At 46.1% G+C, this 25,528-nt stretch overlaps 1 protein-coding gene across 3 annotated transcripts in view; it reads left to right on the forward strand.

The window, feature by feature from the left end:
- SLC25A22 (solute carrier family 25 member 22) overlaps positions 1-25,528 on the forward strand; it is a 318,065-nt gene that overhangs the window by 179,543 nt on the left and 112,994 nt on the right. For all 3 annotated transcript variants that reach the window (XM_086957761.1, XM_086957763.1, XM_086957762.1), the window contains exon 5: positions 2,669-2,759. In XM_086957761.1, coding sequence (XP_086813887.1) covers positions 2,669-2,759 — 91 coding nt within the window. The remainder of the gene's footprint in view (positions 1-2,668; positions 2,760-25,528) is intronic.

Below are 25,528 nucleotides of genomic sequence, written 5' to 3' on the forward strand. Positions count from 1 at the left end.
GGAAACTAAGGTCAAAGCTAGCACGTTTTCTGTCCCTGTGTCGCAGCCGTTTAAATACCCGGGAGCACTTTCTTGCATCATCAGCGTCATTGCATTGATGAAGCCTCAAAGCGTACATGCCCTGGGGTTTGCCATTACAAAGCCGACTCGGCCTATTGCATTGGGTGGACTTAATGCGCAAATGAGCAACAAAAACGTGGGTGCACAAAGCTCCAGCTGCCAAATGAAAGCGCTGCGCTAATTAATGCGCTGCGCTGTGGGTTCAGATGTTCCAATCACCCCACGCCATGAGGCCCTCGTGCAGCCAGCCCTGGTCAATGACCCTCGCCCTCACACCGTTCTTCTTTCTACTCTTCAAAGAGCAGGCCCAAGTGGGGGAAAATACAGCTTCAAATGCCCCCCTCCACGACGCCATCCCTCCAGGCGTTCTTTGTACACACGGCTTCAAAGGGCTGGGGGTGCTCTGGCTGCGAGAGGCTTTGCCCCCCCCCCCCCCCCCCCGTTTAGGTCTCGGCCTAAAGCATTGCATTGCCTTTAGCAATGCTTGTTTTTATTTACATGCATTCTAAGAACATGAGAGTGCGATCGGGGCACACATGTAAACTAAAACCACACAATGTTCATAGGTAGGATTTTACCTACGATGTCTTACCGCTTTTTAAGAATTCGCACTGCTCGCTTAATTGTAATGAAGTGTGGCCGATAGGATGGTGGAGTTTAGTAACCATAGACTGCTTTTTTTCTGAAACTTATTTTGTTTCTGTGTTTACCTGGGCTGCCTGTTTGTGCCCTGCCTTTCCGCTGGCAAGTAGACCTCTGCTGTGTATGGAGGGGGTGGAGATCCAGCATGGCTTTTCCAACTCACCCGGCCAGATCTGCTTTCTCAGCCCGCTCTCCTCCCCCTCTGTGTCTGTTGGGATCTTCGGCAGAAGTTGGTACTCCTGAAACTACCTCCCGGCCCTCACAGCTGGATCGTGGCTGCCAGAACTTGGATGACCCCTTTCTATCAGTTATTGCCCCGCCTCCCCTGGCCCAACTGGTCCCCCAGTGGTGGTGGCTTTGGAGGTGGCGTGTTATCGCTGACTGCTAGCATTTGCCGTTTTATACAACAACATTTGGTCATTTAAAATGTGAGAGATGGTAAAAGCCTGTTGTTTTTTTTTTACCCCATGTTGTCGTGCCTCTAATCAAACTTTAACGTGAAAGGAGAGTACGTCTGCGCTACATCGATTTCAGAGATACCACAGCAGAAACTTTTATTGTCCAACGGAGTCACTAAAGCAGGGAGAGTATGTAACAACAACTTTCGCTCGCACTCCCCCAGAATGTGCCCTCATTAATTGGATGCACTATGCAAGAACTTTCCAACTCTCGCATTGTAAATCGTAGTTCAATATCTCTACTTGTGCTCTTGTCATGTTAACTATAATGTAATTTCTGTTTCCATTAATTCTAAAGGGCTACAACAACTGATAATTTGCTACTGGTAGCATGCTTGCACAGGGTATTTTTTTTATTTTTTTATTTGAGTATTATTTGTTCCACCTTAGATCTTAATTCTTTAATGGTCCATACCTTTTGCAATCAAATTAATCCTTTACTCACCCTCACCCTCACCACCCTCAACCCCTCACCCTCACCCTCACTCACCCTCCCTCACCCTCCCTCACCCTCAACCCCTCACCCTCACTCACCCTCAACCCCTCACCCTCAACCCCTCACTCACCCTCACTCATCCTCACTCACCCTCAACCCCTCACCCTCACTCACCCTCAACCCCTCACCCTAACTCACCCTCACCCTCACTCAACCTCAACACCTCACTCACCCTCACCCTCACTCACCCTCAAACCCTCACTCACCCTCACTCAACCTCAACACCTCACCCTCAACCCCTCACCCTCACCCACCCTCACTCACCCTCACTCTCACTCACCCTCACTCTCACTCACCCTCAACCCCTCACCCACCCTCAACCCCTCACCCTCACTCACCCTCAACCCCTCACCCTAACTCACCCTCACCCTCACTCAACCTCAACACCTCACTCACCCTCACCCACCCTCAAACCCTCACCCTCAACCCTCACTCACCCTCACCCTCACTCACCCTCAACACCTCACCCTCAACCTCAACCCCTCACCCTCACTCACCCTCACCCACCCTCACCCACCCTCACTCACCCTCACTCTCACTCACCCTCAACCCCTCACCCTCACTCACCCTCAACCCCTCACCCTCACTCACCCTCACCCACCCTCACCCACCCTCACCCTCACTCACCCTCAACCCCTCACCCTCACACAGTGCAATAGGTCTCAGACCATTTCAGTTAGAGCTTTTAGAAATGTTTATGGCTTTTTTTATTTGTAATTCTTTAGCATTGGCTACAGGAAATAAAAATGCTAAACATTTACAAAAAAAACCCATAAACAATTCTAAAAGCACTAACTCTAATGGTGCGAGACCTATTGCATTTCCAATGCTTGTTATATCTGTATTTTAGTGAACAGTGTTTTCCTGTCTTAAGGCCCACTTTGTAGGAAGATGTGGGGTGTTGTGCTAGATGCTGCGGGCAAATGTTCTCCAGTCAGCACCACAATTCGTTTCGGTTGGCAGCTGCCTATCTGGCCGTCTTGTAATTCACTTCCTTCCTTGTTCTCCCCAGGGGCTGCGGTGAACCTGACCCTCGTGACCCCAGAGAAGGCCATCAAGCTAGCTGCCAATGACTTCTTCCGGCAGGCGCTTTCCCAGGACGGGTGAGTGCGGCCGAGGGGTGCATGGGTTGGGTGGGGAAGTGCCTGTGCCAACCATCCATTGGTTGTTAGGTTATGGCTGAGTGTGTGAGCATTCACAGAGGAGAGCCTCGCAGAGAAGGCCTTGCTCCGAAGGTCAAAGACCTCTTTCTATGCTGTTCAGAGCCTAAGTGTGTGAGAGTCTGCAGAGTCTGTGCACTTAGAATGTTATAGAACAAAGAGTGTGTGGATATTCCTGGAGGCCACTCCTGCTGCATGATGGCACCACCTTAAAAAAACCAGTACCACTTCGGAATTAATTCATTACGAAATGAATACGCTTTGAGCCCCGATTGCCAATATGGGTGACCCTCTACAAGCTTGGTGAAACTGGCCCTGCCAAGGGTCTATTGTACACTGGGGTTTGGATTTGTAGTATTTCACTGCATCCTTTACCATCCTCTTGTCAGACGCAGTTAAATGGGTTTGGAATATGTGCCAGTCCCTCGTTAGAAGCTGCCCTTTAAGTAGCAAAGGCCACTTTAGGTATTCTTCTAGAGCAGTCCTACCTTTTTAATTACACTTCTCAATACATTGTCCACCAACTTTCAGTGATAAATAAACGCTTGCGCAGCACAATAAATTAGTGATGTAGAGGGCAGGCTCTGCCATAGTGATCCACTCACTGCCTTTCTGAGCCTTGCCATAAGGTTTTATTTGTATTGGTGCTTCCATCCCTCGCAGAGATGAGCTTCCAGCTCTAAAGTGTTGCTTAGCAACAGGCCACATCATTCTCTCTCATCCGCCCAGCAATGTAAAGGGGTCTTTTAAGGAGCTTTAGCTATACTCAGCATATATTCGAAAGATTTAGCGTCCTCTCCCTGCCCACTTGGCTTTCTTTTGGTGCTCCGAAGCAATGCGATTAAAGTATATTAATGGAAAATGGAACGCAGTCAATTTTCGTCAATCAACATTGCACAGGCAACAATTAATGTAGTTTATAATTGGCATTTACTCATCCCAGGCCATGTCACCCAAATTCCCCAAATTGTTAACAAAAACAACTATAGAATTAGAGGACATAGTCCTCTTATTTTGATTTTTTTTAATATGATGTTTCTCTTTCTCTCCGTAATTATATTACCCACTGTAAAAGCACATGCCTCGCACGTCTTTTCTGCAGCCCTTCCTGTGCGGTGGAACCCTCTTACGGGTCCGGTCTCTCCCTGCCTACTCCCCCAGAATCAGTCAAGTCAAGTCTGAGACGGAAGTGATGCAATGAACACTGTGTGCTCTTTAAACACAGCCCAGTGCATCCGGCGCTCACCATCCTTCCCCGGGCTTTGCGATGGGACGTGGGTGGGCAAGACTAGACCTGATCATGTGACTGTCACCTTGCGCGCCGTCTGTCGTGATATGGCGCACCTGGCCTTCGATGGAAGGGAGGAAGGTGTATTGGACAGCCCGTGAGAGTTTATCAGGCAGGTGCTCAAACGCACAATAGTTGGGTAAATCAGGGACCGAATATGTGGCGCACTGAGTGTTAGTTTTGGAGACAGATAGGCCTTCAGGTCGTTATCACTCAATTAATCACGTGACTCGCTGATCTGCTGCTAGAAGACACGCCCCCGTTTTCAATCTCGTAGTTTGTGGTGCATTCTGAACCAGTAACATAATCCAGAAGGGATGGGACAGGCAGGGCGGAGTGATAAAAGAGTAAAGGCAGTGGTAAGGATGAAATAGAGTCTGCAGTGGGCCGAGAAATGCAGTGTAGGTGTGTGCCTGGCGGCGTTCAGTGCCCTTGAGCATCCGGGCACCACTGGCTATGCGATGCGAAATCTGGGTCAGCTCCCCGGGGGAGCCCTGACACTGTGCCTGTCCTCTAGGCTGCCAGAGTGCCTCGTGTGTGCGATTACATTATCCATCTTCAAAGCGCCTGCACCCTTTGTCTGCTGCCTGCAGGACTGCGGAGGTGTATGCAGAAGGATCACCTTTGCTGCCTCCCTGGGCATGCCTCCTCTCCAGCTTATCTCCAAGACTTTCCTTTCGGGTTCATCTTTCACTTCTGCAGCGTTATCCTTAGCCTGTCCAATCCTATTCCATGCCACCTCTGTGTCCTTGTGTAAAGTAACTAGTACTCATTTACAGCGCTCCAGTACCTTCGAGTAAAGTTCGCGCGAGATAAAAATGCAACAAAAAATAAAAAAAATGTTATCCCTAGTAAATCTTCCCCCTCTAACCTTTCTCACACCTAAACAGCCCCACAGACAGACAACCGAGTCATATCCTAAACATGCTTTCTTCCCTCACAAATTCTCACACCTGCAGTGGAACACCCAGTACCCTCTCCTCCTTGTCCACATCTTGGATATGCCTTCGGCAGCAGTTTTTAACAAGCAAACATCACCACAAGAGACATGGCAAAACCCCATAGTCTAAATCTGCCATGTTAATCATATTGATGTGATTGAATAAAGCGACTCAGCGCTCTTTACGCTCTAGGCAATATGCACTTTCTTACAGAAGACAGCTGACAGTACTATACAGTATGGGAATTGGAGATATACAATAAAAAATCCGGGTTCCAAAAGGAGACATTTTTTAGCTTTCAAATATTGTAATATGGTGTAAAGGCACCTGCAATATATCACATAAATAAACCAATAGCCTTTTTTCGCCTATTATTTTATATACGTTTAGATACAAAATGAAATATTCTCTGCATAATTAATGGCCAGTTTCTTCAATCAGTCATGCCCAATGTTATCTCATGGACTTGTGTTACTTTGTGGTGGTGTTTCAGCACCGTAGACAACCCCTGGGCTGTCTTTGGTGCCGAAACCTGTCTATCTCTCTGTTTAAGTAACTACAACCTTGTAGGTTCACACAGTTTTTTGAGGTCAGCAGAAACACCCGGGTCTTCTTTTCTTGATGGCTGTTTCTGTGAACAAGATTGGATGTCCTCCGGCGGGGCCTCTCGCACTCTTCAAATATGCTTTGATTTCATTTGACAAACGAAGTTTGAGGGATGGCTTTACTGTTACAAAAATATGACCCCTGTATTTTTTGATGGTTTTGGAACCTGCGTTTTGCCGTTTCACTGTACCATTGTCTTTTCTTGTTGCCTAACCATTGCGTTTGGACTAGAGAGTTGAACCAAAGAGGTACTGAGTTAAAGAGTTATCTTTAATTCTGTAAGCCAGGAATATGATTTCCTTTGTGCCCAGGACTGCTGAGCCTCAGTTAGCCTGCACACGGCTGGAGGCCACTTGGATGAAACATGGTTCTTTATCTTTGTTCTTGGCAGCCTAGAGATCCTGGTCCCTCAGCACCAGGGTTAGGAGCCACTGACTTTTCTTGTTTGACAGTTACAGGATTGTCTGCTTCCCACTGGCCTCAAAGGTTCCTAGTACATTGCAGTTTGAATCATGAGCTGCATGGCTCCAGGGAAGGACAGCAGAACCTGACAGCCGCCCTTGCTGACCTCATGGTAGATCAGAGACAGTGTTCCAGGGACAAGTAAGTCATAGAATGGCCGCAGGGTAGAGTAGTGCATCCTGCACCATTTACTGCCTCAGAGGCCGTTTCACCCTCTTTTCTCGACGCCTGTCCATGTCTCTTCCCCTCTTGTCATCTCCTCTTCAGTCCGAATTCCATGCTGTCCCCTCTCCCCCATGATAACCCCTCCAGCTTGGTCAACCCCCTCTCATTGACTTCCATTCTGCTCCGTTTCACTTGTGTCTGCAGTGACTGCTCCTTGTTTACCCATACACCTGTCATGCAAGTTCCAGGTGGTGGCCATTTTGACTCCCTCCTGTCCAGGAGATACATTTCATTGAATCAACATTTTCCGGTGACATGCCTTCATAATCCCTTCACCCCAACCGCCCCCTCCTCCCCAATTGATAAGAGTGGAGTTGGAAGAGTAAACCAGCCGTTTGAGGCCATGTCAAACTGTGCCCATAATTTTTTAATTTAAGAAAAAATGTTCCCCTGCTTGTTGTGAAAAGATAACCGTCCTGGTGCTGCTAATTCTGAGCGTTGAGATGCTTCAAATGCAGTGCAAGGCAAGGACTGTCTCCTGTGCTGTGAAACCGAGGTCAGAGAAAAGTCCTGAGGGATCTGCAAGTGAGAGGTCTCGAACAAGACTAAAATAGGGGGATGCGCCCTCTCTGATAGATAAAAAAGATACCCACACCAGGGCAGTACCTTCACTGATACATAGCTCCAAATAATTGATATTTTAATAAACATTTCTATAAATTTTTAAAACAATCATGTTATTACAGTGCATATCAATTTAAAGCACATACATTTTTATTTTAAAATGTACTCTTTATGCGACTGAGGCTATCCTTTCATAAGTGCAGACAATAGATTTATACCTCAGTAAACAATACAAGCAAACTGTGTTGGGGGTCAGCTTTAACTTGTTTTTAGTGGGTGATCGCAGCTATGCAATACTATAGGATACTGATTTGGACCCTGAGTAAACGGTTTCTCTCTCTGGTGGTAAGTCTATTAAACTCAACATTGTGTCTGCTCTACCTGTGAGAACTGTGTGTCCACCCCTTGATTATCTTCTGCCTCTTATACAGTCTATATTTAATTGTTAACCACACACCTGTATAGTGTTTTATGCAGTTGGGAGGGCCTGCCATTCACGGTGGCCTATAATCAAAAAGCCTTTCAGTTTCCAACATTATTGCTTCCCCTATCTGTTGCATGCATATGTTTAGCTGAGTTTCTAACTGATGTACATTCTGCGTCCACCCATTTTTTTGTCTCCCTCACATAGTTTTTGTTTTGTTAAGTGCTGTTGTCGCTCTTCATGACATAGCTATGCAACATGTTGCTACCACTATGGTCAAATCTACACACCAGCTCATTCTTCCTTCTTTTGGCTCTGGGCATCAAGACAGTCATGCTCACTGTCCGAAAACAGTCTATTCTTCCACCCACTACTTTTGCTATTGTTTTAGTCATATGTTTCTTATGTTTCTTATGTTTCTTATATAACGCCTGAATCGACCCCCGAAGGGGTATCTCCGCGCTTGCCTTGGGAACCCGTCCTGGCTTTTCCCTGTGAGATAGCCCCTACAGGGCATCCCCAAGGTGAAAGCCAGGCATCCCGCCGCGGGGGGGCCGTTGTGGAGATTAAGCAAGCTTAATGCCCAGAGTTGCAGAGTGTGAACCCATGATTAGGTCAGGCACCGAAGCGAGAATTATCGAGTCCATGGACATTTGAGCTCAAGACCCTGCCGCGTCGGGAATTGAACCCTGGTCCCGGGTCTGACCTCTGCTTCAGGGTCTGCCTGCTCTAACCAGTGAGCCACACTTCTCCAGTAGTCTAAAAGATTTTAGCACGCCTAAAGACAGACTGGGATCAAATCTGTTTTTAGACCTTCACGTCTGGGAGATTAATCTTTAATCTCCATATCTTTCAGAGTTTCCTTAAGGGTGAGAGTTTTGATGAAGAAAATTAAATTGTATTAATTTGAACAGGGCAATGATGCCACTGCTGGTAAGTGTAAAAGATCTAGGAGGGCTGCCATTGAGTAAACCAATATCTTAGAGTTCACTGAAGTTTAACTGCCCAAAATGAAGTCATTTTGATCATGAGCTGAGACAGAGAGTAAGGGCAACAATCTATTTGTTAGCACCTTCCCCAGGATTTTATAGTGTATAGTTATCATGGAGAGTGGTCGCTTCAAAGTCTTATCAAAACTATCACAACCAGATTGCACAATCACTACTGGAATCTCTGTCATTGGCAGAAGCAGGAGTGAAGTTGGAGCCTGGTTATAGACCTCCAAGAGCTGAGGAGCCAGCAGTCTTTTGTATGTTAAGTAACATTTGTTTGACAGGCCATCTGACCCTCAGTTCTGGCCCTTGGTTATCACTTCTATAGCTTAAGTAGTTTCAGCCAGGGGTGCCTCCAAAGCAAGTCTTTGATCTTCTTCTGAAATGGGAAGAGACTGATGTCCTTATAACTTCAGTAAATGCGCCCTTTATTTTAAATGGTAGCTCATCCAAGGAGGTGTAGTAATTAACAAAAATGTAATGATGTTGGTCTGTGCATAGTGCACACTCCAGGTTATCTCCTCACAGCATTGCCACTGGAATTTGGAGCCCCCCAGGTTAGGAAGCTTGCTAACAACCTGCCTGATCTAACACCCTCTCAGAGTTGCTTGGCTGTGAATTCCTTGAAAGCAAATACGGTTCAATCTAAGTTTGATCATCTTGTACCTTTCCCAACATGCTAGTAATCTATCATTGCTCTTAATGTCAACCCCAGAATCCCTCAAAGGACTATGCATGGCAGCCTCTCTTGCATACTTCCCTCTCTAGCAGCACTCGTGTCCTGATACACGCTCACTGAATCATGATGTACCTCCACTTTCCCTACAATAGTCCACATTGACATCACTCACAGACCCCAATAAGCTGCATCTCACAGCGCTGCCACCTAAAGTTTCAGTGGGGGAATGCTAACATGCAATATACTCTAGTTCAGATTAACTAAGAGCAGCCAGCAGGCCTTATTATTTTGTATGCGTACTGAGCTTCAGCCACGAGTCCCATATTCAGGAAAGTTTCTGGGTTATCCGTGTTGCCACTAATCATCAATCTGTTACCTCAAAGCCACTTGTGACAGTCAAGCCCAACAATTCATGGAGTGCCTCCACTGCTGCAGCAGCCCTCTCAGCTTGTGTAGAGTAGCTGATGGTATGTCAACCTTCTGTGTTATTCTCCTTTGTTGCAGTCGAGATTTCAGTCTGTTCTGGAATGACCAATAAATAGGGCTCCCAGAGTTTGTTAGAGCTTCAACCCATTTCCATACTTCTTAAGTATCAGTGAAGATGTGAGATTTCCCATTGTACGAGACTTTCAGGTCCGCTTGGAATGAAAGCATGTACTTGAGGTGTAATTTGTGGAGTTGTTTCTTAACTTCCAGATATGCTCTCCTCTGTTGTTGCACCATTGGAGTGTAATCTGGGGAAATCAGTACTTGTGCATCATCAATTGTGTATGGGCCATCCAGGCCAGTCTGGAGTGTTTGTGGTGCCCTGACCCAAAGAACCTGGCTATCTATAATGCCTAAACCATGTGGCCCTGTGCAGTTGCTTTCCTACACTGTGACTCCTTTTCCATGATCATTATATTTTAGGGCACCTTGAAATAATTGTGCAGAACCCTCTCTTGCATGTTGTTTAATGTACAAAATTGTTGCTCAATCTAGAACAATAAAGACCTTATAATGGAGTCTCAAAACACCTGTCTAGGCATACTTGCCTACCACAATCTGTCAACTAGAAACCAGGCTTCTCTCACAGCATGGGCCTGTGAAAATGCTGAGCATCATGCCGACAGTCTCGCTCATAGTGCATTGCATGGCCTCTTCAAGGAGCAGATCCTGAAGAAAATGGCCCTGCCTGCCCACCTTTTGGCAGTGCTGGGGTCATCTCGCCTCACACACTGCAGGATTATGCATGTTTGACTGTAGCACAAGTTTACAGATAAAAGACCTGGCTGGCCCTGTGGATGGCAGTAGTGATAGTAAGGTCTTGTGCTTGTTCAACTGAGAATAATTTTATCAGGCCGTAGTTTTCAAGTATTGTACTTAGTAACCCTTCCAAAAAACATTCAGTGCTAAAGCTCATAGTTCGTTCGGTGAGACCCCCTATCCGAATGTTGATCCTCATAGCTTTTCCTTTTGCATTTTCGGCCCAGTATTCAAGGAATTACATTCTGTCTTGCACATTCTCAAACTGCTTCCTAAACAATCCGATCTCGTTGTCAGTTTTGCTTGGGCTTCTGATACTAAAACTGCCATTTTCTTCTGATTTGCATTTACCCTACTTCAAGCACTAGTGACTAGAGTGTCAATCTTTGCTACCAGTGCTGTATGCTTTATAGTGATCAGTATAAGTTCAATATGTCAGTTGCAGTTCACCCCTTATCTCCATGCCCTAATCTTCAACTGTCAGCTTTCCCCTGTCTCTTACATTATCTTGCGTGCTCTGCCAATCTTCCTTGCATGTCTTCCCACCTTCTTTTTTGCTGAGCATTATTTTTATCACTGATTATTTCCCTCGTACACTCACCTTTCACCAGCTCCATCCCTCACCCTTATAACCTGTTACTTTAACTCAGTGGCTCTGTCCCACTTTCATCCATTTTTTCTTCAATGCTGTAACTTCCCATATGTAAATAGTAGATATTTTTAAGTAACGGCTAGTAAAAAAAAAAAAAAATGGACTCAACAAAAGCTCAGTTATACTTGTTTGAAATACAAGGTCCAAGCAGGTCATACAAGTAATTATCCTGGGCTACTCAGTTATGCAACTGTATGACTGTGGTGTTTTTTGCATAGTTGTATATTTGCAGCATTTGCCGCATAAACTATTATCTGTCTCATAATCTACAGATTTTAACAGAAACAAAAATGGTTTTAGCCAAAACGGTTCAAAAGTTACTAAAAACGCAGCGACGTGTTGCCACGCGGTGGAAGGAAGTTTGCAAATGGTGACTGGTCACCTTTCTGCTGCTTATTTCTGTATTTAGGTGTTAAACTGGTATTAATTAGATTCAACCAGTGGTTAGACAGTGTTAACAAGTGTAAAAATTACAAATTGATATTGTAATGCGATCACAAAATTTGCAGCATTATGCCACATAATTGCTGGATTCACAATCACTCTGCTCCAGATGACGTCTTATTTTGTCTACAATTCCGAGTGTGCATTATGAACTCTTTAGGACTACTATACTTGATGTAACACTCACCATACTGTGTTTATTTTAAACTCTACTGTCATTTTAGTTTGGTGACATTATGAAATAAAATGAAATGGTCTGAGCAAGAATGTTAACATAGTTCCGATTTAAATTTTGGGAAAGAAAGGCTAACAGCAGATTTTTCCATAAATTGCTATTCACTTACCAGCCTCGTCCCCATTGGTATCTGAAAATGTGGCAACCCTATGTACATCTATCATATGCCCACTTTAAATTCACCTCTCACCTACAATCTCAGCAAAAGCCTGTAGTGATGTGGGCGTTTTCCTTTTCATTTGCAGGATACCCTGTTATTCATTCCTGGACGGGGAGGTCTGGCTTTACTTCACACCTTTAACCCCTTTAACGTTGCCAGTCTCGCCGCTGTTGTCATGCGGATACAGTGATTAAGCAATGAAAGGGCCATGCTGGGGAGTCTGCTAAAAGAAAGAAAGAGGAAAAAAAAAAGATTAACGTAAGGAAAACCGTGAGCGCCAGGGCTTCAAGAAGGACCCAGTAATACCCTCTGAACCTTGATTACTGCCTGGTAGCCTCATCCCATGCCACGGCACCTGACTGGGGGAGGGTTGAATCTGCATCCGCCACAAGAAAGCCTGCGCTCTCAGTAGAACAGAGGAACGAGTGCAAAAATACAGTACCAGGTGGACCCCAGGCCCCTCCTAGTGATGGTTGTGACAGCAGCGTGGTGCACTAATATGTGCAGTCACTGATTTGAGAACAACAACGCGGACTAGCGGGGTATTTCACTGTTAGTGCAAGAGCGGAAACGCTCTCCAAGTGTGGTGCCGTTTTCAAGTCACCAGGGAGCGCCGCCGTTTAAGTACGGAACGACTGCTTCCTTTGCACTTAAAAAAAATGCATACACACACACAAACATCAGAAAATGTGGTTGGGTCTTTTCCTACCCCACGGCACTTTCAGTGGAGATGAGCGCCGCTTAGTGACCACTATTGGTATAGCAGTGACGAATTAAACCGAGGTTTCACATTCACCTACTGTTATAATGTATTCATTTGCACTGACAATAGATTACAATGAATTTCAGAACTGCAATATTTGCCATTATGCACATTTAACATTTACACCTACTCCGGTCGCACACAGTAGATCTCTGACAGGCCTCTAGTCCTGACCGACTGCCCCTTATGACTTCTCTTCTGTGTCGATCCATACGTGCTGCGTTCCCTCCACAGTTTAGTTTCTTTCCAGGTCTCTACTTTTAGCAGTTTTAGGAACCATGTGAACCCTTAATCTCTCTTGTATATCGCTCCGTGCCATTCTTTCAACCATTGGCGCGGCCAGTGTGTCAAGCATGAACGCTAGTGCCAGCAAGGAAATGAATAGGCCTCCTGGCGCTGTTTGAACTGTGAAACACATCTATAATCAGGGTTCAGCCCCCCTCCCGGGCTTCTGGGCCCGGTGCCACGGCACCTGCTGCACCAGTGGAAGCTACGCACCTGCTTTCAACCTCGCCTTTCTCACGGCCTCTAGGTTATATCTTTGTCCAAATCTTCGCACCTCCTCCTGATTATATTTTGGAATTTCTGCATTTGCAGCTCTCTTCCTTTCCTTCTGTGCCCCCCTTTCGACATTGACGCCTCTCCTAATTATTTCCCATAGTTCCATTAATCATCTGTCGTCATTCGTCTCACTATTTACAATTATTTTTCTCTCATTTTCTGTTTTCCTCTGCCCCTGCATTTCTCTATATTTTCTCCGTTTAGTTCAATGCCTTTCTCAAATTATGCCTTTTTTCTTGCTGTCTGTTTTTTCTACCTTTTATCTGTTTTTCTTTAACTGTCTTCTCGTGTCTCTCACTGTCCATAGTTTTCCGTCCCTCTTTTCTTGCCCAGAGTTGTCAATTTCACTTTTTTTCTCAGTTCCCAAGTCTCTTCTTCCTCGTTTCCCGCCTCCCTACACACTTGACCTTCGCTCTCGTTGTTCTCTTCTCATGCAGTAAACGCGCTGAGTTGGCATCTTTTCCTTTCAGCCACAAATTAAACTGACACTGCCCTGTCACAGAGAAAGGAACTGCGCCCGTGACTGTGGCCTTGATGGCGCGTCGTCACGTCACGTCCGGTGCATGTGACACTGCGCCTCTGGGCGGGTAATTGACTCTCTTGGTACAATCAAAGCTCCAGTGGAAACTCGTAGAGAAAATCCTCTCCTCTGTCCATTAACCACAGTACATATATGCGTATGCTAGTCAGCAACCCAAACAAAGAGGAGAAGAAATGCTACTGCGTCCTTCAGGGCCAAACAGTGAACCATGCATCACTTCAGACGACGGTCATCCATAAGTCAATGCAGTTCAAAACAACCCGGCCTTTTAAAGTTAATTTATCCATGTATTAGTTCATTCATTCATCTATTTTTTCATCCATTCTGATAGACTTCTGGCTGCAGATTCCTCACCTTAAAACAGTGGTCTTCAAACTTTTTAATTCTGTGCGCCCCCATTGGAAAGAAAAATCACCGCCCCCCCCCCCCCCCCTCAACATTTTGCACAATAATAAACTGGCAATGTTTAAATATGTTGAGACTTATTTAAATATTGTTGTTAAGTTCTGTTATCGATTTAAAAATACAATCAAATACATGAGTGCCAAACATACTATTCTGGTCAGGCAGGCTTTACTAACATGTAAACGTATCCACAGTATGATTATTAGAAATGAGGGTGGAGATTTTCAAGAATATTTGGAGTCCCTTCCCGTTGGGCACCTTCTCCCCAGCCAAGATACAAATGACAAAATATGTTAGTGATGGGCCCTTACATTTTATTCTGCTGAAAACAAAGCACAGTAATCAGCATATTTCTTCCTCTGGCCTGAGCCTGCTGCTTCCTCCCCCAACCCCCCACCCCACCTTTTGATTACCCCTGCCTTAGAATATTCCCCAGCTGTCAGACTGGAACTGGGAAACCTTTACCAGTACCTCTCCACTCCAGTAGGTAGTGTAGTCCTGCTCCATGTTGGCATCGTCTGTGTGCAAATATAGGCACCACCCCAGTACGCTGACATCAGTTCCTTTAGTTCCGCATCAACAGCTTGGATCGAAGGAGCTACCTTGGTCCTTTTTTCATCAGCTTTTTTTTTACTTTGTCAATTTAAAAAAAATTGTTCCCAGTGTGCTAGGACATTATATTCCCTGCAGGCACTCAAGGACTGCAACAGATGTATTTGTCAGATTCCCACTTGGTTTGTTTCTGGGGCCTGGGGTCGCAACAAGATGCATCTGAAGGCAATTCAAGAGCAGATGGCGAAGCTCCTTATAGCGTAGCAGAAGAAGACTTCGCACCACTCCCATTCTCTGTCCCGCAGAATATCTCAGGACTGTTTTCAGAGCTGACCTGTTGGCCGATCGTCTACTCGCTTCAAGACCTCCTTGCCGAAGTCAGTTATGCCTAAAAAGCAGAAGAAGAAAACGTTAAAGCCTATTTCAGCTCTCCTTCTCGACATTGAGGCCCCGCACTCCACCTGCGGAGCCTGCAACAGGGCCCTCTTGGCACTGGAGTGATGCCCGCCAACTAAAAGAATTTTATGACTCCATACATGCCATCTTTAGGCCACCAACTCCCTCTGGAGTGCCTTTGAGCTCCAGAGAGCCAGGAGCTTCCCCTGATGGGTTACTTTCGGGTGGTTCACCCTCGACACAAGCCAGGTCCATGGATCTGCCTCTGGATCCTGACCGAAGCCGCCACAGGTTTTCTCCTTCCACCACAGCTTCATCCGTTCCATTGCCATCCCTGGTTGCTGATCAACGACAAGCCTATCATTATTGCCGACGCCACCCTGATGTCCCTTGATGCTGGCCAGGACTCAACATTCCCTGGACTTCCCTAACCCTGACCGGTCATACCATCCTGAAAGGGGAGATGTGGAGGAGGTGTATGGTCTCCTGGAGGGCCTTGCTTATGATGACAACTGGTATGAGGAGCTGGGTAATGCTAGTGGCCTGGATACCCACCCTGGACCCCTCCAAGCCAGAAAGTTTCCGGCCTATCTCGTTGCTTCCTTACTTGGCCAAAGTAATGGAGGCACATGTCAATTCTATTCTGACGGGTTTTCTGGAGACTAATGGGATCTTGGAGGAGTCTCAGTACGGATTCCGTGCCAAACATAGCACAGAGTCAGCCTTACTGGCCATCACAGAACATCTAAGGGTGGCACAAGACAGGGGTGACACCTCAGCTGTGGTGCTGCTAGATTTGAGTGCGGCGTTTGACACCGTCTCCCATGGGATCCTAGTTAGGAGGCTATGGGAGATAGGTGTCAGAGATGATGCTCTGGACTGGTTCGTGTCATTTCTATCTGACCGTTCCTTCCAGGTTCATGCTCCCCCGTACTCATCTGGCAGTTTTCCATTAGGCTGTGGTGTTCCGCAGGGCTCTGCCCTCAGCCCCACGCTGTTTAATGTGTATGTCCGCCCCCTGGCCACATTGGCCAGGGAACGTAACATCGAACTAATATCTTATGCGGACGATACACAGCTGATCTTCACCTTCTCTAATAACATTGTGGGTGATCAAGCCAAATTCCAAGAGGATATCATGGCCATTTCCAGCTGGCTTACGGAGAACTGTCTTCAGTTAAATTCATCTAAGACTGAAGTCCTCCTGGTCGGCCCGGACACCCAAAAGTGGGACGAGCGGTGGTGGCCCCCTACATTGGGCTCACCGCCTATGCCCAAGAAGGAAGTTAAGAATCTGGGTGTGATCTTAGATGATGCTCTCACCCTGGATTCCCATGCGAAGAGGATAGCTGGTACTTGCTATGGCCGCCTGCGCTCTCTGAAACCTATTCTTGGCTTCTTTGAACCTTCCACCCGTCAGACAATTGTCCAGGCTATGGTCTTATCCCATCTGGACTATTGCAATGTATTAATGCTTGGGTCCAATCTGACAGTCATCAATAGACTACAGAAAGCTCAGAACGCGGCAGCTCGTACCCTGTTCGGCTTACCAAGACGTTGCCATACCTCTCAGGTTTTGCGAAGGCTCCATTGGCTGCCCGTAAAACAACGCATTCAATTTAAAACCTTGTGTGTTATGCATAGAATGTTACATTGTCTAGGTCCTAAAATCTTGCAAGGAATCTGTTCCTTCTATGTTCCACAGCGTGCACTCCGGTCTGCGGACCTCTTCCTTGCTTGTACCATCAAGATTCGGAGGTGCAGAGCTGGTGGCCGCTCTTTTAGGTTTCGGGCCCCAAAACTCTGGAACTCTATTCCTTTAGGTGTACGTTCCATCACAAACCACCTACATTTTCGAAAACAAGTAAAAACTTGGCTGTGTTCTTCTATTTAGGGTTCCGCGGTGAATAGATATCCTGCCGCATTCCTCCGGTTGTTATGTGATTGGACCTGTCTGCAAGCGCTGGGATGCCTCGTTGCTGGGGTAGCCATGCGCTATATAAGAGTTACGTAACATAACATAACATAACATAACATAACATAACATACCTCCACAGACCCTGGCATTATTTTCCAGGCCATGTTTCTGAGGAATGCGCATCTCTTGCCATTGTGATGCAAAGGGCAGCAGAGGTTCTTGTTCGCCAGATTCTGGCCTTCAATGTCAAGACCAAAGTCTTGATAGAGGTGCTTCTCCCTCGGACGGGCTTGCCTGAACCTATGCTCCGCTTTAACGAAGCCCTCACCAATGTGCTTCTGGGGGCCCGGCCGAAACCTTGCACAGGGTCTCCTCTGCACTGACTGACTGATTGACTGCCGGCAGTGTCCCACCCCAGGAGTCCTAGCCTTCCTATGCCAACACTCCCCCCCTGAGAGCCTGATGGTGTAAGCCTCAACAGTGAAGGTTACCCCAAGCATGTTCCCTACCACACCACCGGATAGGGAATCCAAGAGGCTACACACATTTGGGAAGCACATCTATTCTTCCACCAGCCTTGCCCTGCGATCGGTCTACACCACATGCTCCTAGGGCCAATCTTCCCTCGCATTTTGGGATTCGGCTGCGCAGTTCCTATCCATGCTTCCTGAGGAAGGCCGCGCCAGACTTTGGTAGATGACAGGGATGCAGTGAAGTATGCCATCCAGTGCGAACTGGATGCCACAGACTCCCTAAATAGAGCCATGGCTTCTACGGTGGCTCTGCATTGCATCGCCAGGCCTGGTTATGGTCCACTGGGTTCTCAGGGGATGTTCAATCTTCACTGATTGATATGCCATTCGATGGATCCCTTCTATTTGGCAACAAGGCCAATGCAGTGATCTAGCACTTTTGCAAGAGCAGGTTCACTTCCAGATCCCTCTGCTTTTCCCTCTGAACCAGATCGCAACAGCAGTCTTTTCGCTCCTAATGCAGATGTGAAAGGAGCAACTTTGGGCATCCACAGAATGAGCTGTACCCAGTCCAACAGCCTGCCCAGTCCTTTTGAGGACGAAGCTGCTGAGTCCCAAAAGGACGCGGTAGTGAATCCCAGCGTGCAGGCCACTCTCCCATCCCTATGGATGCTGCAGTCTCCACGCTGAGAACCATCGCACCATACTCCATCAGGAGTGGCAGGCTTTTTTGGCCAAAAGAGCCATCAAGAGGGTGCCCACACCAGAAGTAGGGTGTGGTTGTTACTTTCTGGTGCTGAAAAAGGATGAAGGCCTCCTCCCTATGCTAGAACTGCGCCCTCTGAATGCCTTCCTGAAAAAAGAGAAATTAAATTTGTTCATGTTGGGTCAGGTTCTGTCGGCCCTAGATCCTAGAGATTGGATGGTAGCGCAGAACCTGCAGGACACATATTACCACATCCCTGTCCTACTGGCCCACAGGCATGATCTGCAGCTCAGGATGGGTCACAGGCATTTCCAGTTCACTAGGCTCCCCTTTGGCCTCACCAGTGCCTCTCCAGTGTTCACGAAAGTTATGTTGGTAGTTGCCGTAAATCTGCAGAGGTTAGAGGTTTGAGTCTTCTCCTATCTAGACGCCTGGCTGCTGAAGGCGAGCTTGCCCCAGTCAGTCTTCGCCCACCTCCAGACTAGGGCAAACCGTATGCATTTGCTGAGGTTCCGTTTCAACATGCTGAAGTCACACCTAGCTTCTTCTTAGACTATCTTCTGGAGCGGCAAGTTCGGGATATTCAGGCTATGATTTCGATGTTTCGGTCTCCATCCTGGATTTTGGTGTGACTGACTCTGAGGCTGCATGGTCTCATGGCCACCTGCATCCTGCTGGTACAACATGCCCAATGGCATTTGTGAGCTCTGCAGTGGGCATTTGGGTCTCAATGGGCGCTGCAACAGGGGAATCATTCTGACCTGGTCCAGATATCAGAGGAAACTGCACAAGATCTATAGTGGTGGCTGACGAACCGCAGTTGGGCCAGCAGCAGACCCCTCCTTCCCCACCCAGCACTCACTCTGGGGTTGGAGCAGCTATCATGGAGAGGTGGAGATCAGAGGACTCTGATCTCTGGCTGAAGTTCAGCTCCACATCAACTTGTTGGAGTTTGAAGAACCGGGGTTTATCCCAGCAGTGTCAGGGGCACGCCTAAGATCTTCGAGTTCACCTGTCTTGGTATACAGAGACACGGAATACTTCTGGATGGCATCAGAGACCAAGTTTATTAGCTGCAGCTAATAACAGTGATCCTAGAAATACATCACAGTGTAAATTCTCAGGAGACTGCTCATTTTACTAAGGTGAGACGTCTCCTTTTATATCCAATATTCACACTATAAATGTACACCCACTGCACAAAATTCTAGCCAATAAGGTACATTTTCAAACAAAGTATCACATAACAAAAACTCAATTTACAGTATCCCAACCCAAAAGTTAATTATTAGGAATGTCCCAAATTTAATCTCCACAAGCCGGACAAACCTATAATTGAAAGCATAACCCATGTAATGAAGAAACATAAAAAAGAAACAGTAACAGATGCTGAACAAGATAAGGCATGTGCAAGGAAACTAAAAGTTAACGATGTCCTGAACATTGATTGGCAATCTCAGACAAAGATCGATCAGGGAAATTGGCTTTGCGAGGTCAGTTTCAGCTGAAGAGGTCAGTTTTTTACAGTTCATTTCAGAGTCAAAAAGAAACCTAGTTAATGTATACATAAACTAAGAAGGCCAGGCCACTTTGTTCGCAAGGCTACCTTCACAGGCCCACGTGAGGGCAACACAAAATGGTGGCACAGAACAAAATGGAGTCAGACTCGAGAATTACAAAACCTCAGACCCTCCTTTTGCCATTACGTAGGCAATAACCTAAGACTCATGTTAATCTGAATCTAAGTCTATGTCGATATTCATTAGGTCATCAAGGTGTTGCTGTAGCATCATCTTATTATTCTCTACTTCTCTTGGGACAGGTCTCCGAACACACATAGTAGCACAAAGACTACAAATGGCGGGACCACACTGGATGCAAAGACAACAAGAGAAAAGAATGGTTAAAACCATACCAAGGAATGTCAGAGTCTTCCATCCCCATTTGGACAGCAGTCTCCAAAACCATCCCGTCAATGACCAGTCTCCTTCGTCTACATGGATAGACTCAGAGATTTTATACAACGTAGAGATGGCTTGGTACACTGTTGGGGCATTATCTGGTATGTAAACACGGCAACTGGATCCAATCAATTTACATACTCCTCGATCTGCAAGAATGATGTCTAATACCATACGTTTCTGCAAAGTCATAAGGCAGTCCTCTTGAAGCTCAGCTGTAACATTACTAAGAGCACCTGCTGTCTCATTAATAGTAGCTTCAACAACGCGGACAAGCTGTCGAATATGCCTACTATTGATCATAGGACCACAAAAGGGCAGGAAGTCCTTGAAGAAATCTCCTACTTCGTGTGCTGCAGTATCTTCCTGATTGAAGACACCTCTACCATATCTCGTTCTATGATAGCCTGAAGGAGTAGTGTATGTAGGGGGAAGCAGAAACGCCACATAACACGTTCCTGAAAAATCAGGTGGCAACCATGTATAGGCTCTGTCATGACAAACAAAATATGTGCCTTTAGCTGGCACAAACGGTGGAGAAGTCTGAGATGAATAGACATAGGTTTGAGCACACACCCTCTTACCTAGCTGAGCTTTCGGATTCCGACCATTACCTTGCAAACAAAAATGGCCTCGGTGGGGTACAATCCAAATAGAGGGAGACCTTTTTCGTCTCTCCTTCTCTGTCAAGCTGGTACTATATCCAGTCACGTTCCAACCAATGTAAGCCTGCACCTCATCCTTAGGGATAGCATTATATGCATCAATATCTCGGATCATAGCTACTATTCCCCTTATCAAGTCACTATTGCTCGAGTTATCTTTAAGGGAACGTAAGGGGCGTACCTCATTTGCATAGATAAACATGGTCTGAAAAACCCACACAGACCCATTAAAAGAAAAAGGCAAAACCAAATATGGCATACCTTTATCTGTCATATGAGGCATAAGACCACAAACCCAACAATTAGTGGTATTTACTACTAACTGATGCTGATGCAACAACTGTATGAACGAGTTGTTGACAAATTCTGATCTCCTTGTCTGTTCATGTTCAGGCAATGTATAAAACTGGTGCAAAGAAACAGTAGTGAAAGAAAGCATAGGTTGAGAGGTGGGTGCAGATGTCTGTTGTGTAGCATAGACAGTCCAATCCACACAAGCTAACGTGATACTTAAAAACGTCAAAAAGCACAATATTATAAAACATTTGCTATGTATCAATGTACAAAATCTTGTCTTAAGATCTACTCTTTCAACATCTCTTTACGTTACAACAGACTCCATCCTCTAACGTGCTGCTCGCGGCAATTTTCCTTCTTCACTCAAGTGTGCGTCCAGGCGTCCTAGACGTCCTTAGAACCGCAGACCTTTCGTCAATACGCGGGCCACCCCTTAAGTCTTATACCGCGACCCTGCAGCTGAACCCGGATGGTGGTTCGAAAAATAAAAATAAAAATAGTCTCTTGTCTGAAAGAGTGTAATTCACACAAAAAAACAGATTTTATTTGTCCTTTTTAGACCTTAAGTTGTAGCGTTCTTTACCAGGCACAGTTAAATCCTGAAAGAGTGTCTCTGGGTGAGTAGTATCAAGTCTCAAAAACGGCGGCTCAGCTTCTTGCAAGACTTCATCATCCGCACGTTCTGACTGAGTCCATTCCAGATGTGCATCGCTAAAAGGTACAAATCTCGGAACCCTTTCACTCTCGGAATCAGCAACAACTTCCCGGGTCCACTTATCGTACGGTAAGGGCAAAGGTATCTTCTTGCAATGGGTACCATGTACCCAGTTTTTCTTGCCAAACACCTTAATAGCAGTCTGAGTTGATAACAGGACTTGGTATGGACCGGTCCATCTTGGTTCCAAGTTCTTTGACCTCTGGAAATTCCTGGTTAGAATCCAGTCGCCAGGTTGAATCGTGTGGCCTGCGTCTACAGAAACTGAAGGCAAAGTGTCATGGACCTGTTGGTGAAGAACACGCAATTTAGCAGTCAAATCATGTAAGTAGTCAACCAACATAGGGTACTCGATATCACTGTACTTCTTAGGCCTCGGCACACCCCAGACATTCGCCGGGTATCCAAAAACAATCTCGTATGGGCTAAGTCCCACGCGAGAATGTACTGTCGTTCTCGTGGACAAAAGTGCCAATGGTATGGCATCGGGCCATTTAAGACCAGAGCTCGCTTGCTCCTTGGCCAACTTCAGCTTCAGAGTACCATTATAGCACTCGACCAGGCCTGCTGACTTGGGGTGATTCGCAGCGTGAAATTTCTGTTTAATACCCAGACCCGCACATACTTTCTTCATAATCTGACCCACAAATTCACTTCCATTATCACTTCGTACCATCCTCGGGAAGCCATATCTGGGAAAGAATTCTTTGAGCAAAACCTTGGCTGTAGACAAGGCAGTATTATCCTTTAGGGGGTAGGCCTCTATCCATCTGGAAAAGGCACAAACAACCACATGGACATACTTCAAGTTATTGCATCTTCCCATATGAATGTAGTCTATCTGCAGCACCTCGAACGGATACGTTGGAGGAACAAAATGACCCGCTGGAGTTGAGGTTCCCTTTCCAGGATTATGCATCAAGCAAATCATGCAGTGTTTAACCAAATTCTCAGCACACCTAGGAATTCCACCATTCTGCCATACCGGAGCCAACAACTTACATATTCCTTTTGAACTAATGTGAGCCAACCCATGAGCCATAGTAAACACCGGAAGCACATATGCATCCGGCAACAACCATCGCTGGTGCTCTGACAACTCAACCCAACAGCCTGTTGAATCCAACATTCCCGTACTCTCTCTCCACATACTCAATTCTTTCTCAGTAGCTTCTGCCTGAATCATCTTCACACTTTCTGTTGTATCTTCACACATTCCTCCTTCCACAACCCATCTGGCAGGACCTGCAACATACATCCAACTCGGCACATCTTTTGCCGTTTCTCTCGCTACTTAATCTGCAAACGCATTCCCTCGACCCACATCATCCGTAACCTTCTTATGCGCACTACATTTCACTATCGCAATTTGGGTCGGCAAAGTAAGTGATTCAAGAAGTTCACTCACTAGTTGTCCATGCGGAATTTTCGTACCATGGGAAGTAAGAAATCCTCTCTCTTTCCACAAGCGACCAAAACTGTGAGCCATGCCAAATGCGTATTGGCTATCAGTATAAACATTCACTCTCTTTCCTTTTGACAACACACACGCTCTAGTCAATGCTATCAACTCCGCTGCTTGCACTGAATTCTGTGCAATACGTGCTGTTTCAACAATCGTGTGCAAAGTTGTGACAGCATGTGCTGCAGTCGTCTCTCCATTCGGAAGCTTAAAGCACGAACCATCTACCCATAGGGTACCATCAGGATTCGAAAGAGGAGTGTCTTTCAGATCAACTCTACCCTTCGTTTCCTCCTCTGTCCGGAGAAAACAGTCATGCTGTTCCTGAGCATCTATCTCTACAAAAAATCGGCAACGATGTCGCTGAATTCAATGTGTTGCACCGCTTGATGTGCACATGGCTAGCAAAAAGCATCAACTCATAACGTGACAAACGCGCACTGGTAAGATATTGAGTCTTCGTTCTATTCAATAGGGTATCCACTGCATGTGGGACCATCACAATCAATGTATTATCCAATACCAAACCAGCAGACTGTCGGATAGAAACAGCCGCTGCCGCTGTAGCTCTTAGACAACTAGGCAACGCCCTAGCTACCGGATCTCAAGTAGCTGAAAAATACGCACATGGGCGCTGCTTGTCTCCAAGTTGTTGCGTCAACACTGACAATTCACAACCTTCTCTCTCGTGTACATAAAGTGTAAAAGGTTTACTGTAGTCGGGGGTACCCAACACCGGAGCAGAACACAATGCATCACGCAATTCAGAAAAACTCTTCTGACATTCGTCAGACCAAGGAAGAGGGTGTGGTGTGTCCTTAAGAGTAAGTGCCAACAAAGGTTTCGTTAGCAAAGAAAAATTCGGAATCCACTGTCTACAATACGAGGTGATACCTAAGAAGGCACGCACCTCTCTCTGTGTGCATGGCACAGTCATTTGGGCAATCGCTTGAATACGCTCTGGGGTCAATCGTCTTCCCTCCTTCGACAAGAGAATACCTAAGTAGGTTTCTTCTTGGCGGCAATACTGCAACTTCGAAGGTGACACTTTATGATGAAGGTCAGACAGATATCGCAACAAAGAAAGAGTACCTTCTTTACAAATCTCTTCATCATCAGCAGCAACCAACAGATCATCAACATACTGGATAAGAGAAGCACCAGAAGGCAATGCAAGAGTATCAAGCTGAGTTTTCAAAGCCTGACTATAAATGGAGGGACTCTCACAATAACCTTGAGGAGCGCGCTTAAACCGGAAACTGCAGCCTCCTAAAGAGAAGCCAAAAATATCCCTACTTTCCTCAGCATCTGCAGCAGTAATATTAACCCACGTATCTCCTAACTCTGGGGCGTGATCCTCGTGACGGATCTTCGCCCACAAGGGTTGAGGAACAACATTACCCATCAACATATCTATGTCAGCTAAATTCATAACACACGCATCAACTGTCTGAGACAACTCCTTGTAATAACCAGCAGGATTTTTACGGGGATCAGTCCTCCCTATTTAAGTCTCCTGTTGTGACTCAGTTCTTGAAAGGTTTATAACATTTGTTCCCTCCTACTCCTTTTGTGATGTTCCATCAGGACCTCAATTTGGTACTTACTTTTATTATGTTTTCTCCCTTTGACCCCTGCATAGCTGCAGTTTGCAACTCTTTACTCTGAAAACAGTGTTGCTGGAGTTTGTTAAATTGGCCTGGTGTGTGTGTTAGCCTCCGGCTCTGCTAGTCCAACCACCTTTTCTCTGACAAACTGGTCCTTTGAACGTGTGACTCTTTCCTCTCTAAGGTGGTCGCGCCCTTTCACATTGGCCAGAGTATCTCTGTTCCTGTATTCAGATCTCCTTCTTTGTACTACATTGCCCCTTCATGGTGGATACAGCTTTGAGCCTAGTGGAGCTCTCGTGATGCTCCAGAGCTCCAGGTTGACGGATGGACCTTGCCTCCTGTTCACAGAAGCAGCCAGGTCTACTAAATAAAACCTACACTGGTCCAATGCTAGGATTACCTGGTGACTAAACACAGACCTTGTCTTTCATTAAGCAGCCCATACTGGCAATTATGGTCCTGCTTTGACCCAGTTGAAAGTTGAACTAAATTGGACTAAATCTCTATATTAACGCAGTTTGTAGAAGAGATAACTGAACTGGAATGTGGTGTCCCTTATTACATGTAAACACCTGGCAACCCATGCCTATAGCCTAATGTCTGACAATGCATGGAAGGGAAGAAAGAGGGTCAGTGTAAACACATGCTGCTAACACAAGGAAAGAAAGAACTTTCTAAACACCCCCATGCTACTTGCAAACTTGAATAGAACCTCACACTGATTCTTCTCATGATACTCCAGCCATCCTTCACACCAAAGAATATCTGAG

This window comes from Lissotriton vulgaris, chromosome 2_1 (genome assembly GCF_964263255.1).
Source record: "Lissotriton vulgaris chromosome 2_1, aLisVul1.2, whole genome shotgun sequence".
NCBI lineage: Eukaryota > Metazoa > Chordata > Amphibia > Caudata > Salamandridae > Lissotriton > Lissotriton vulgaris.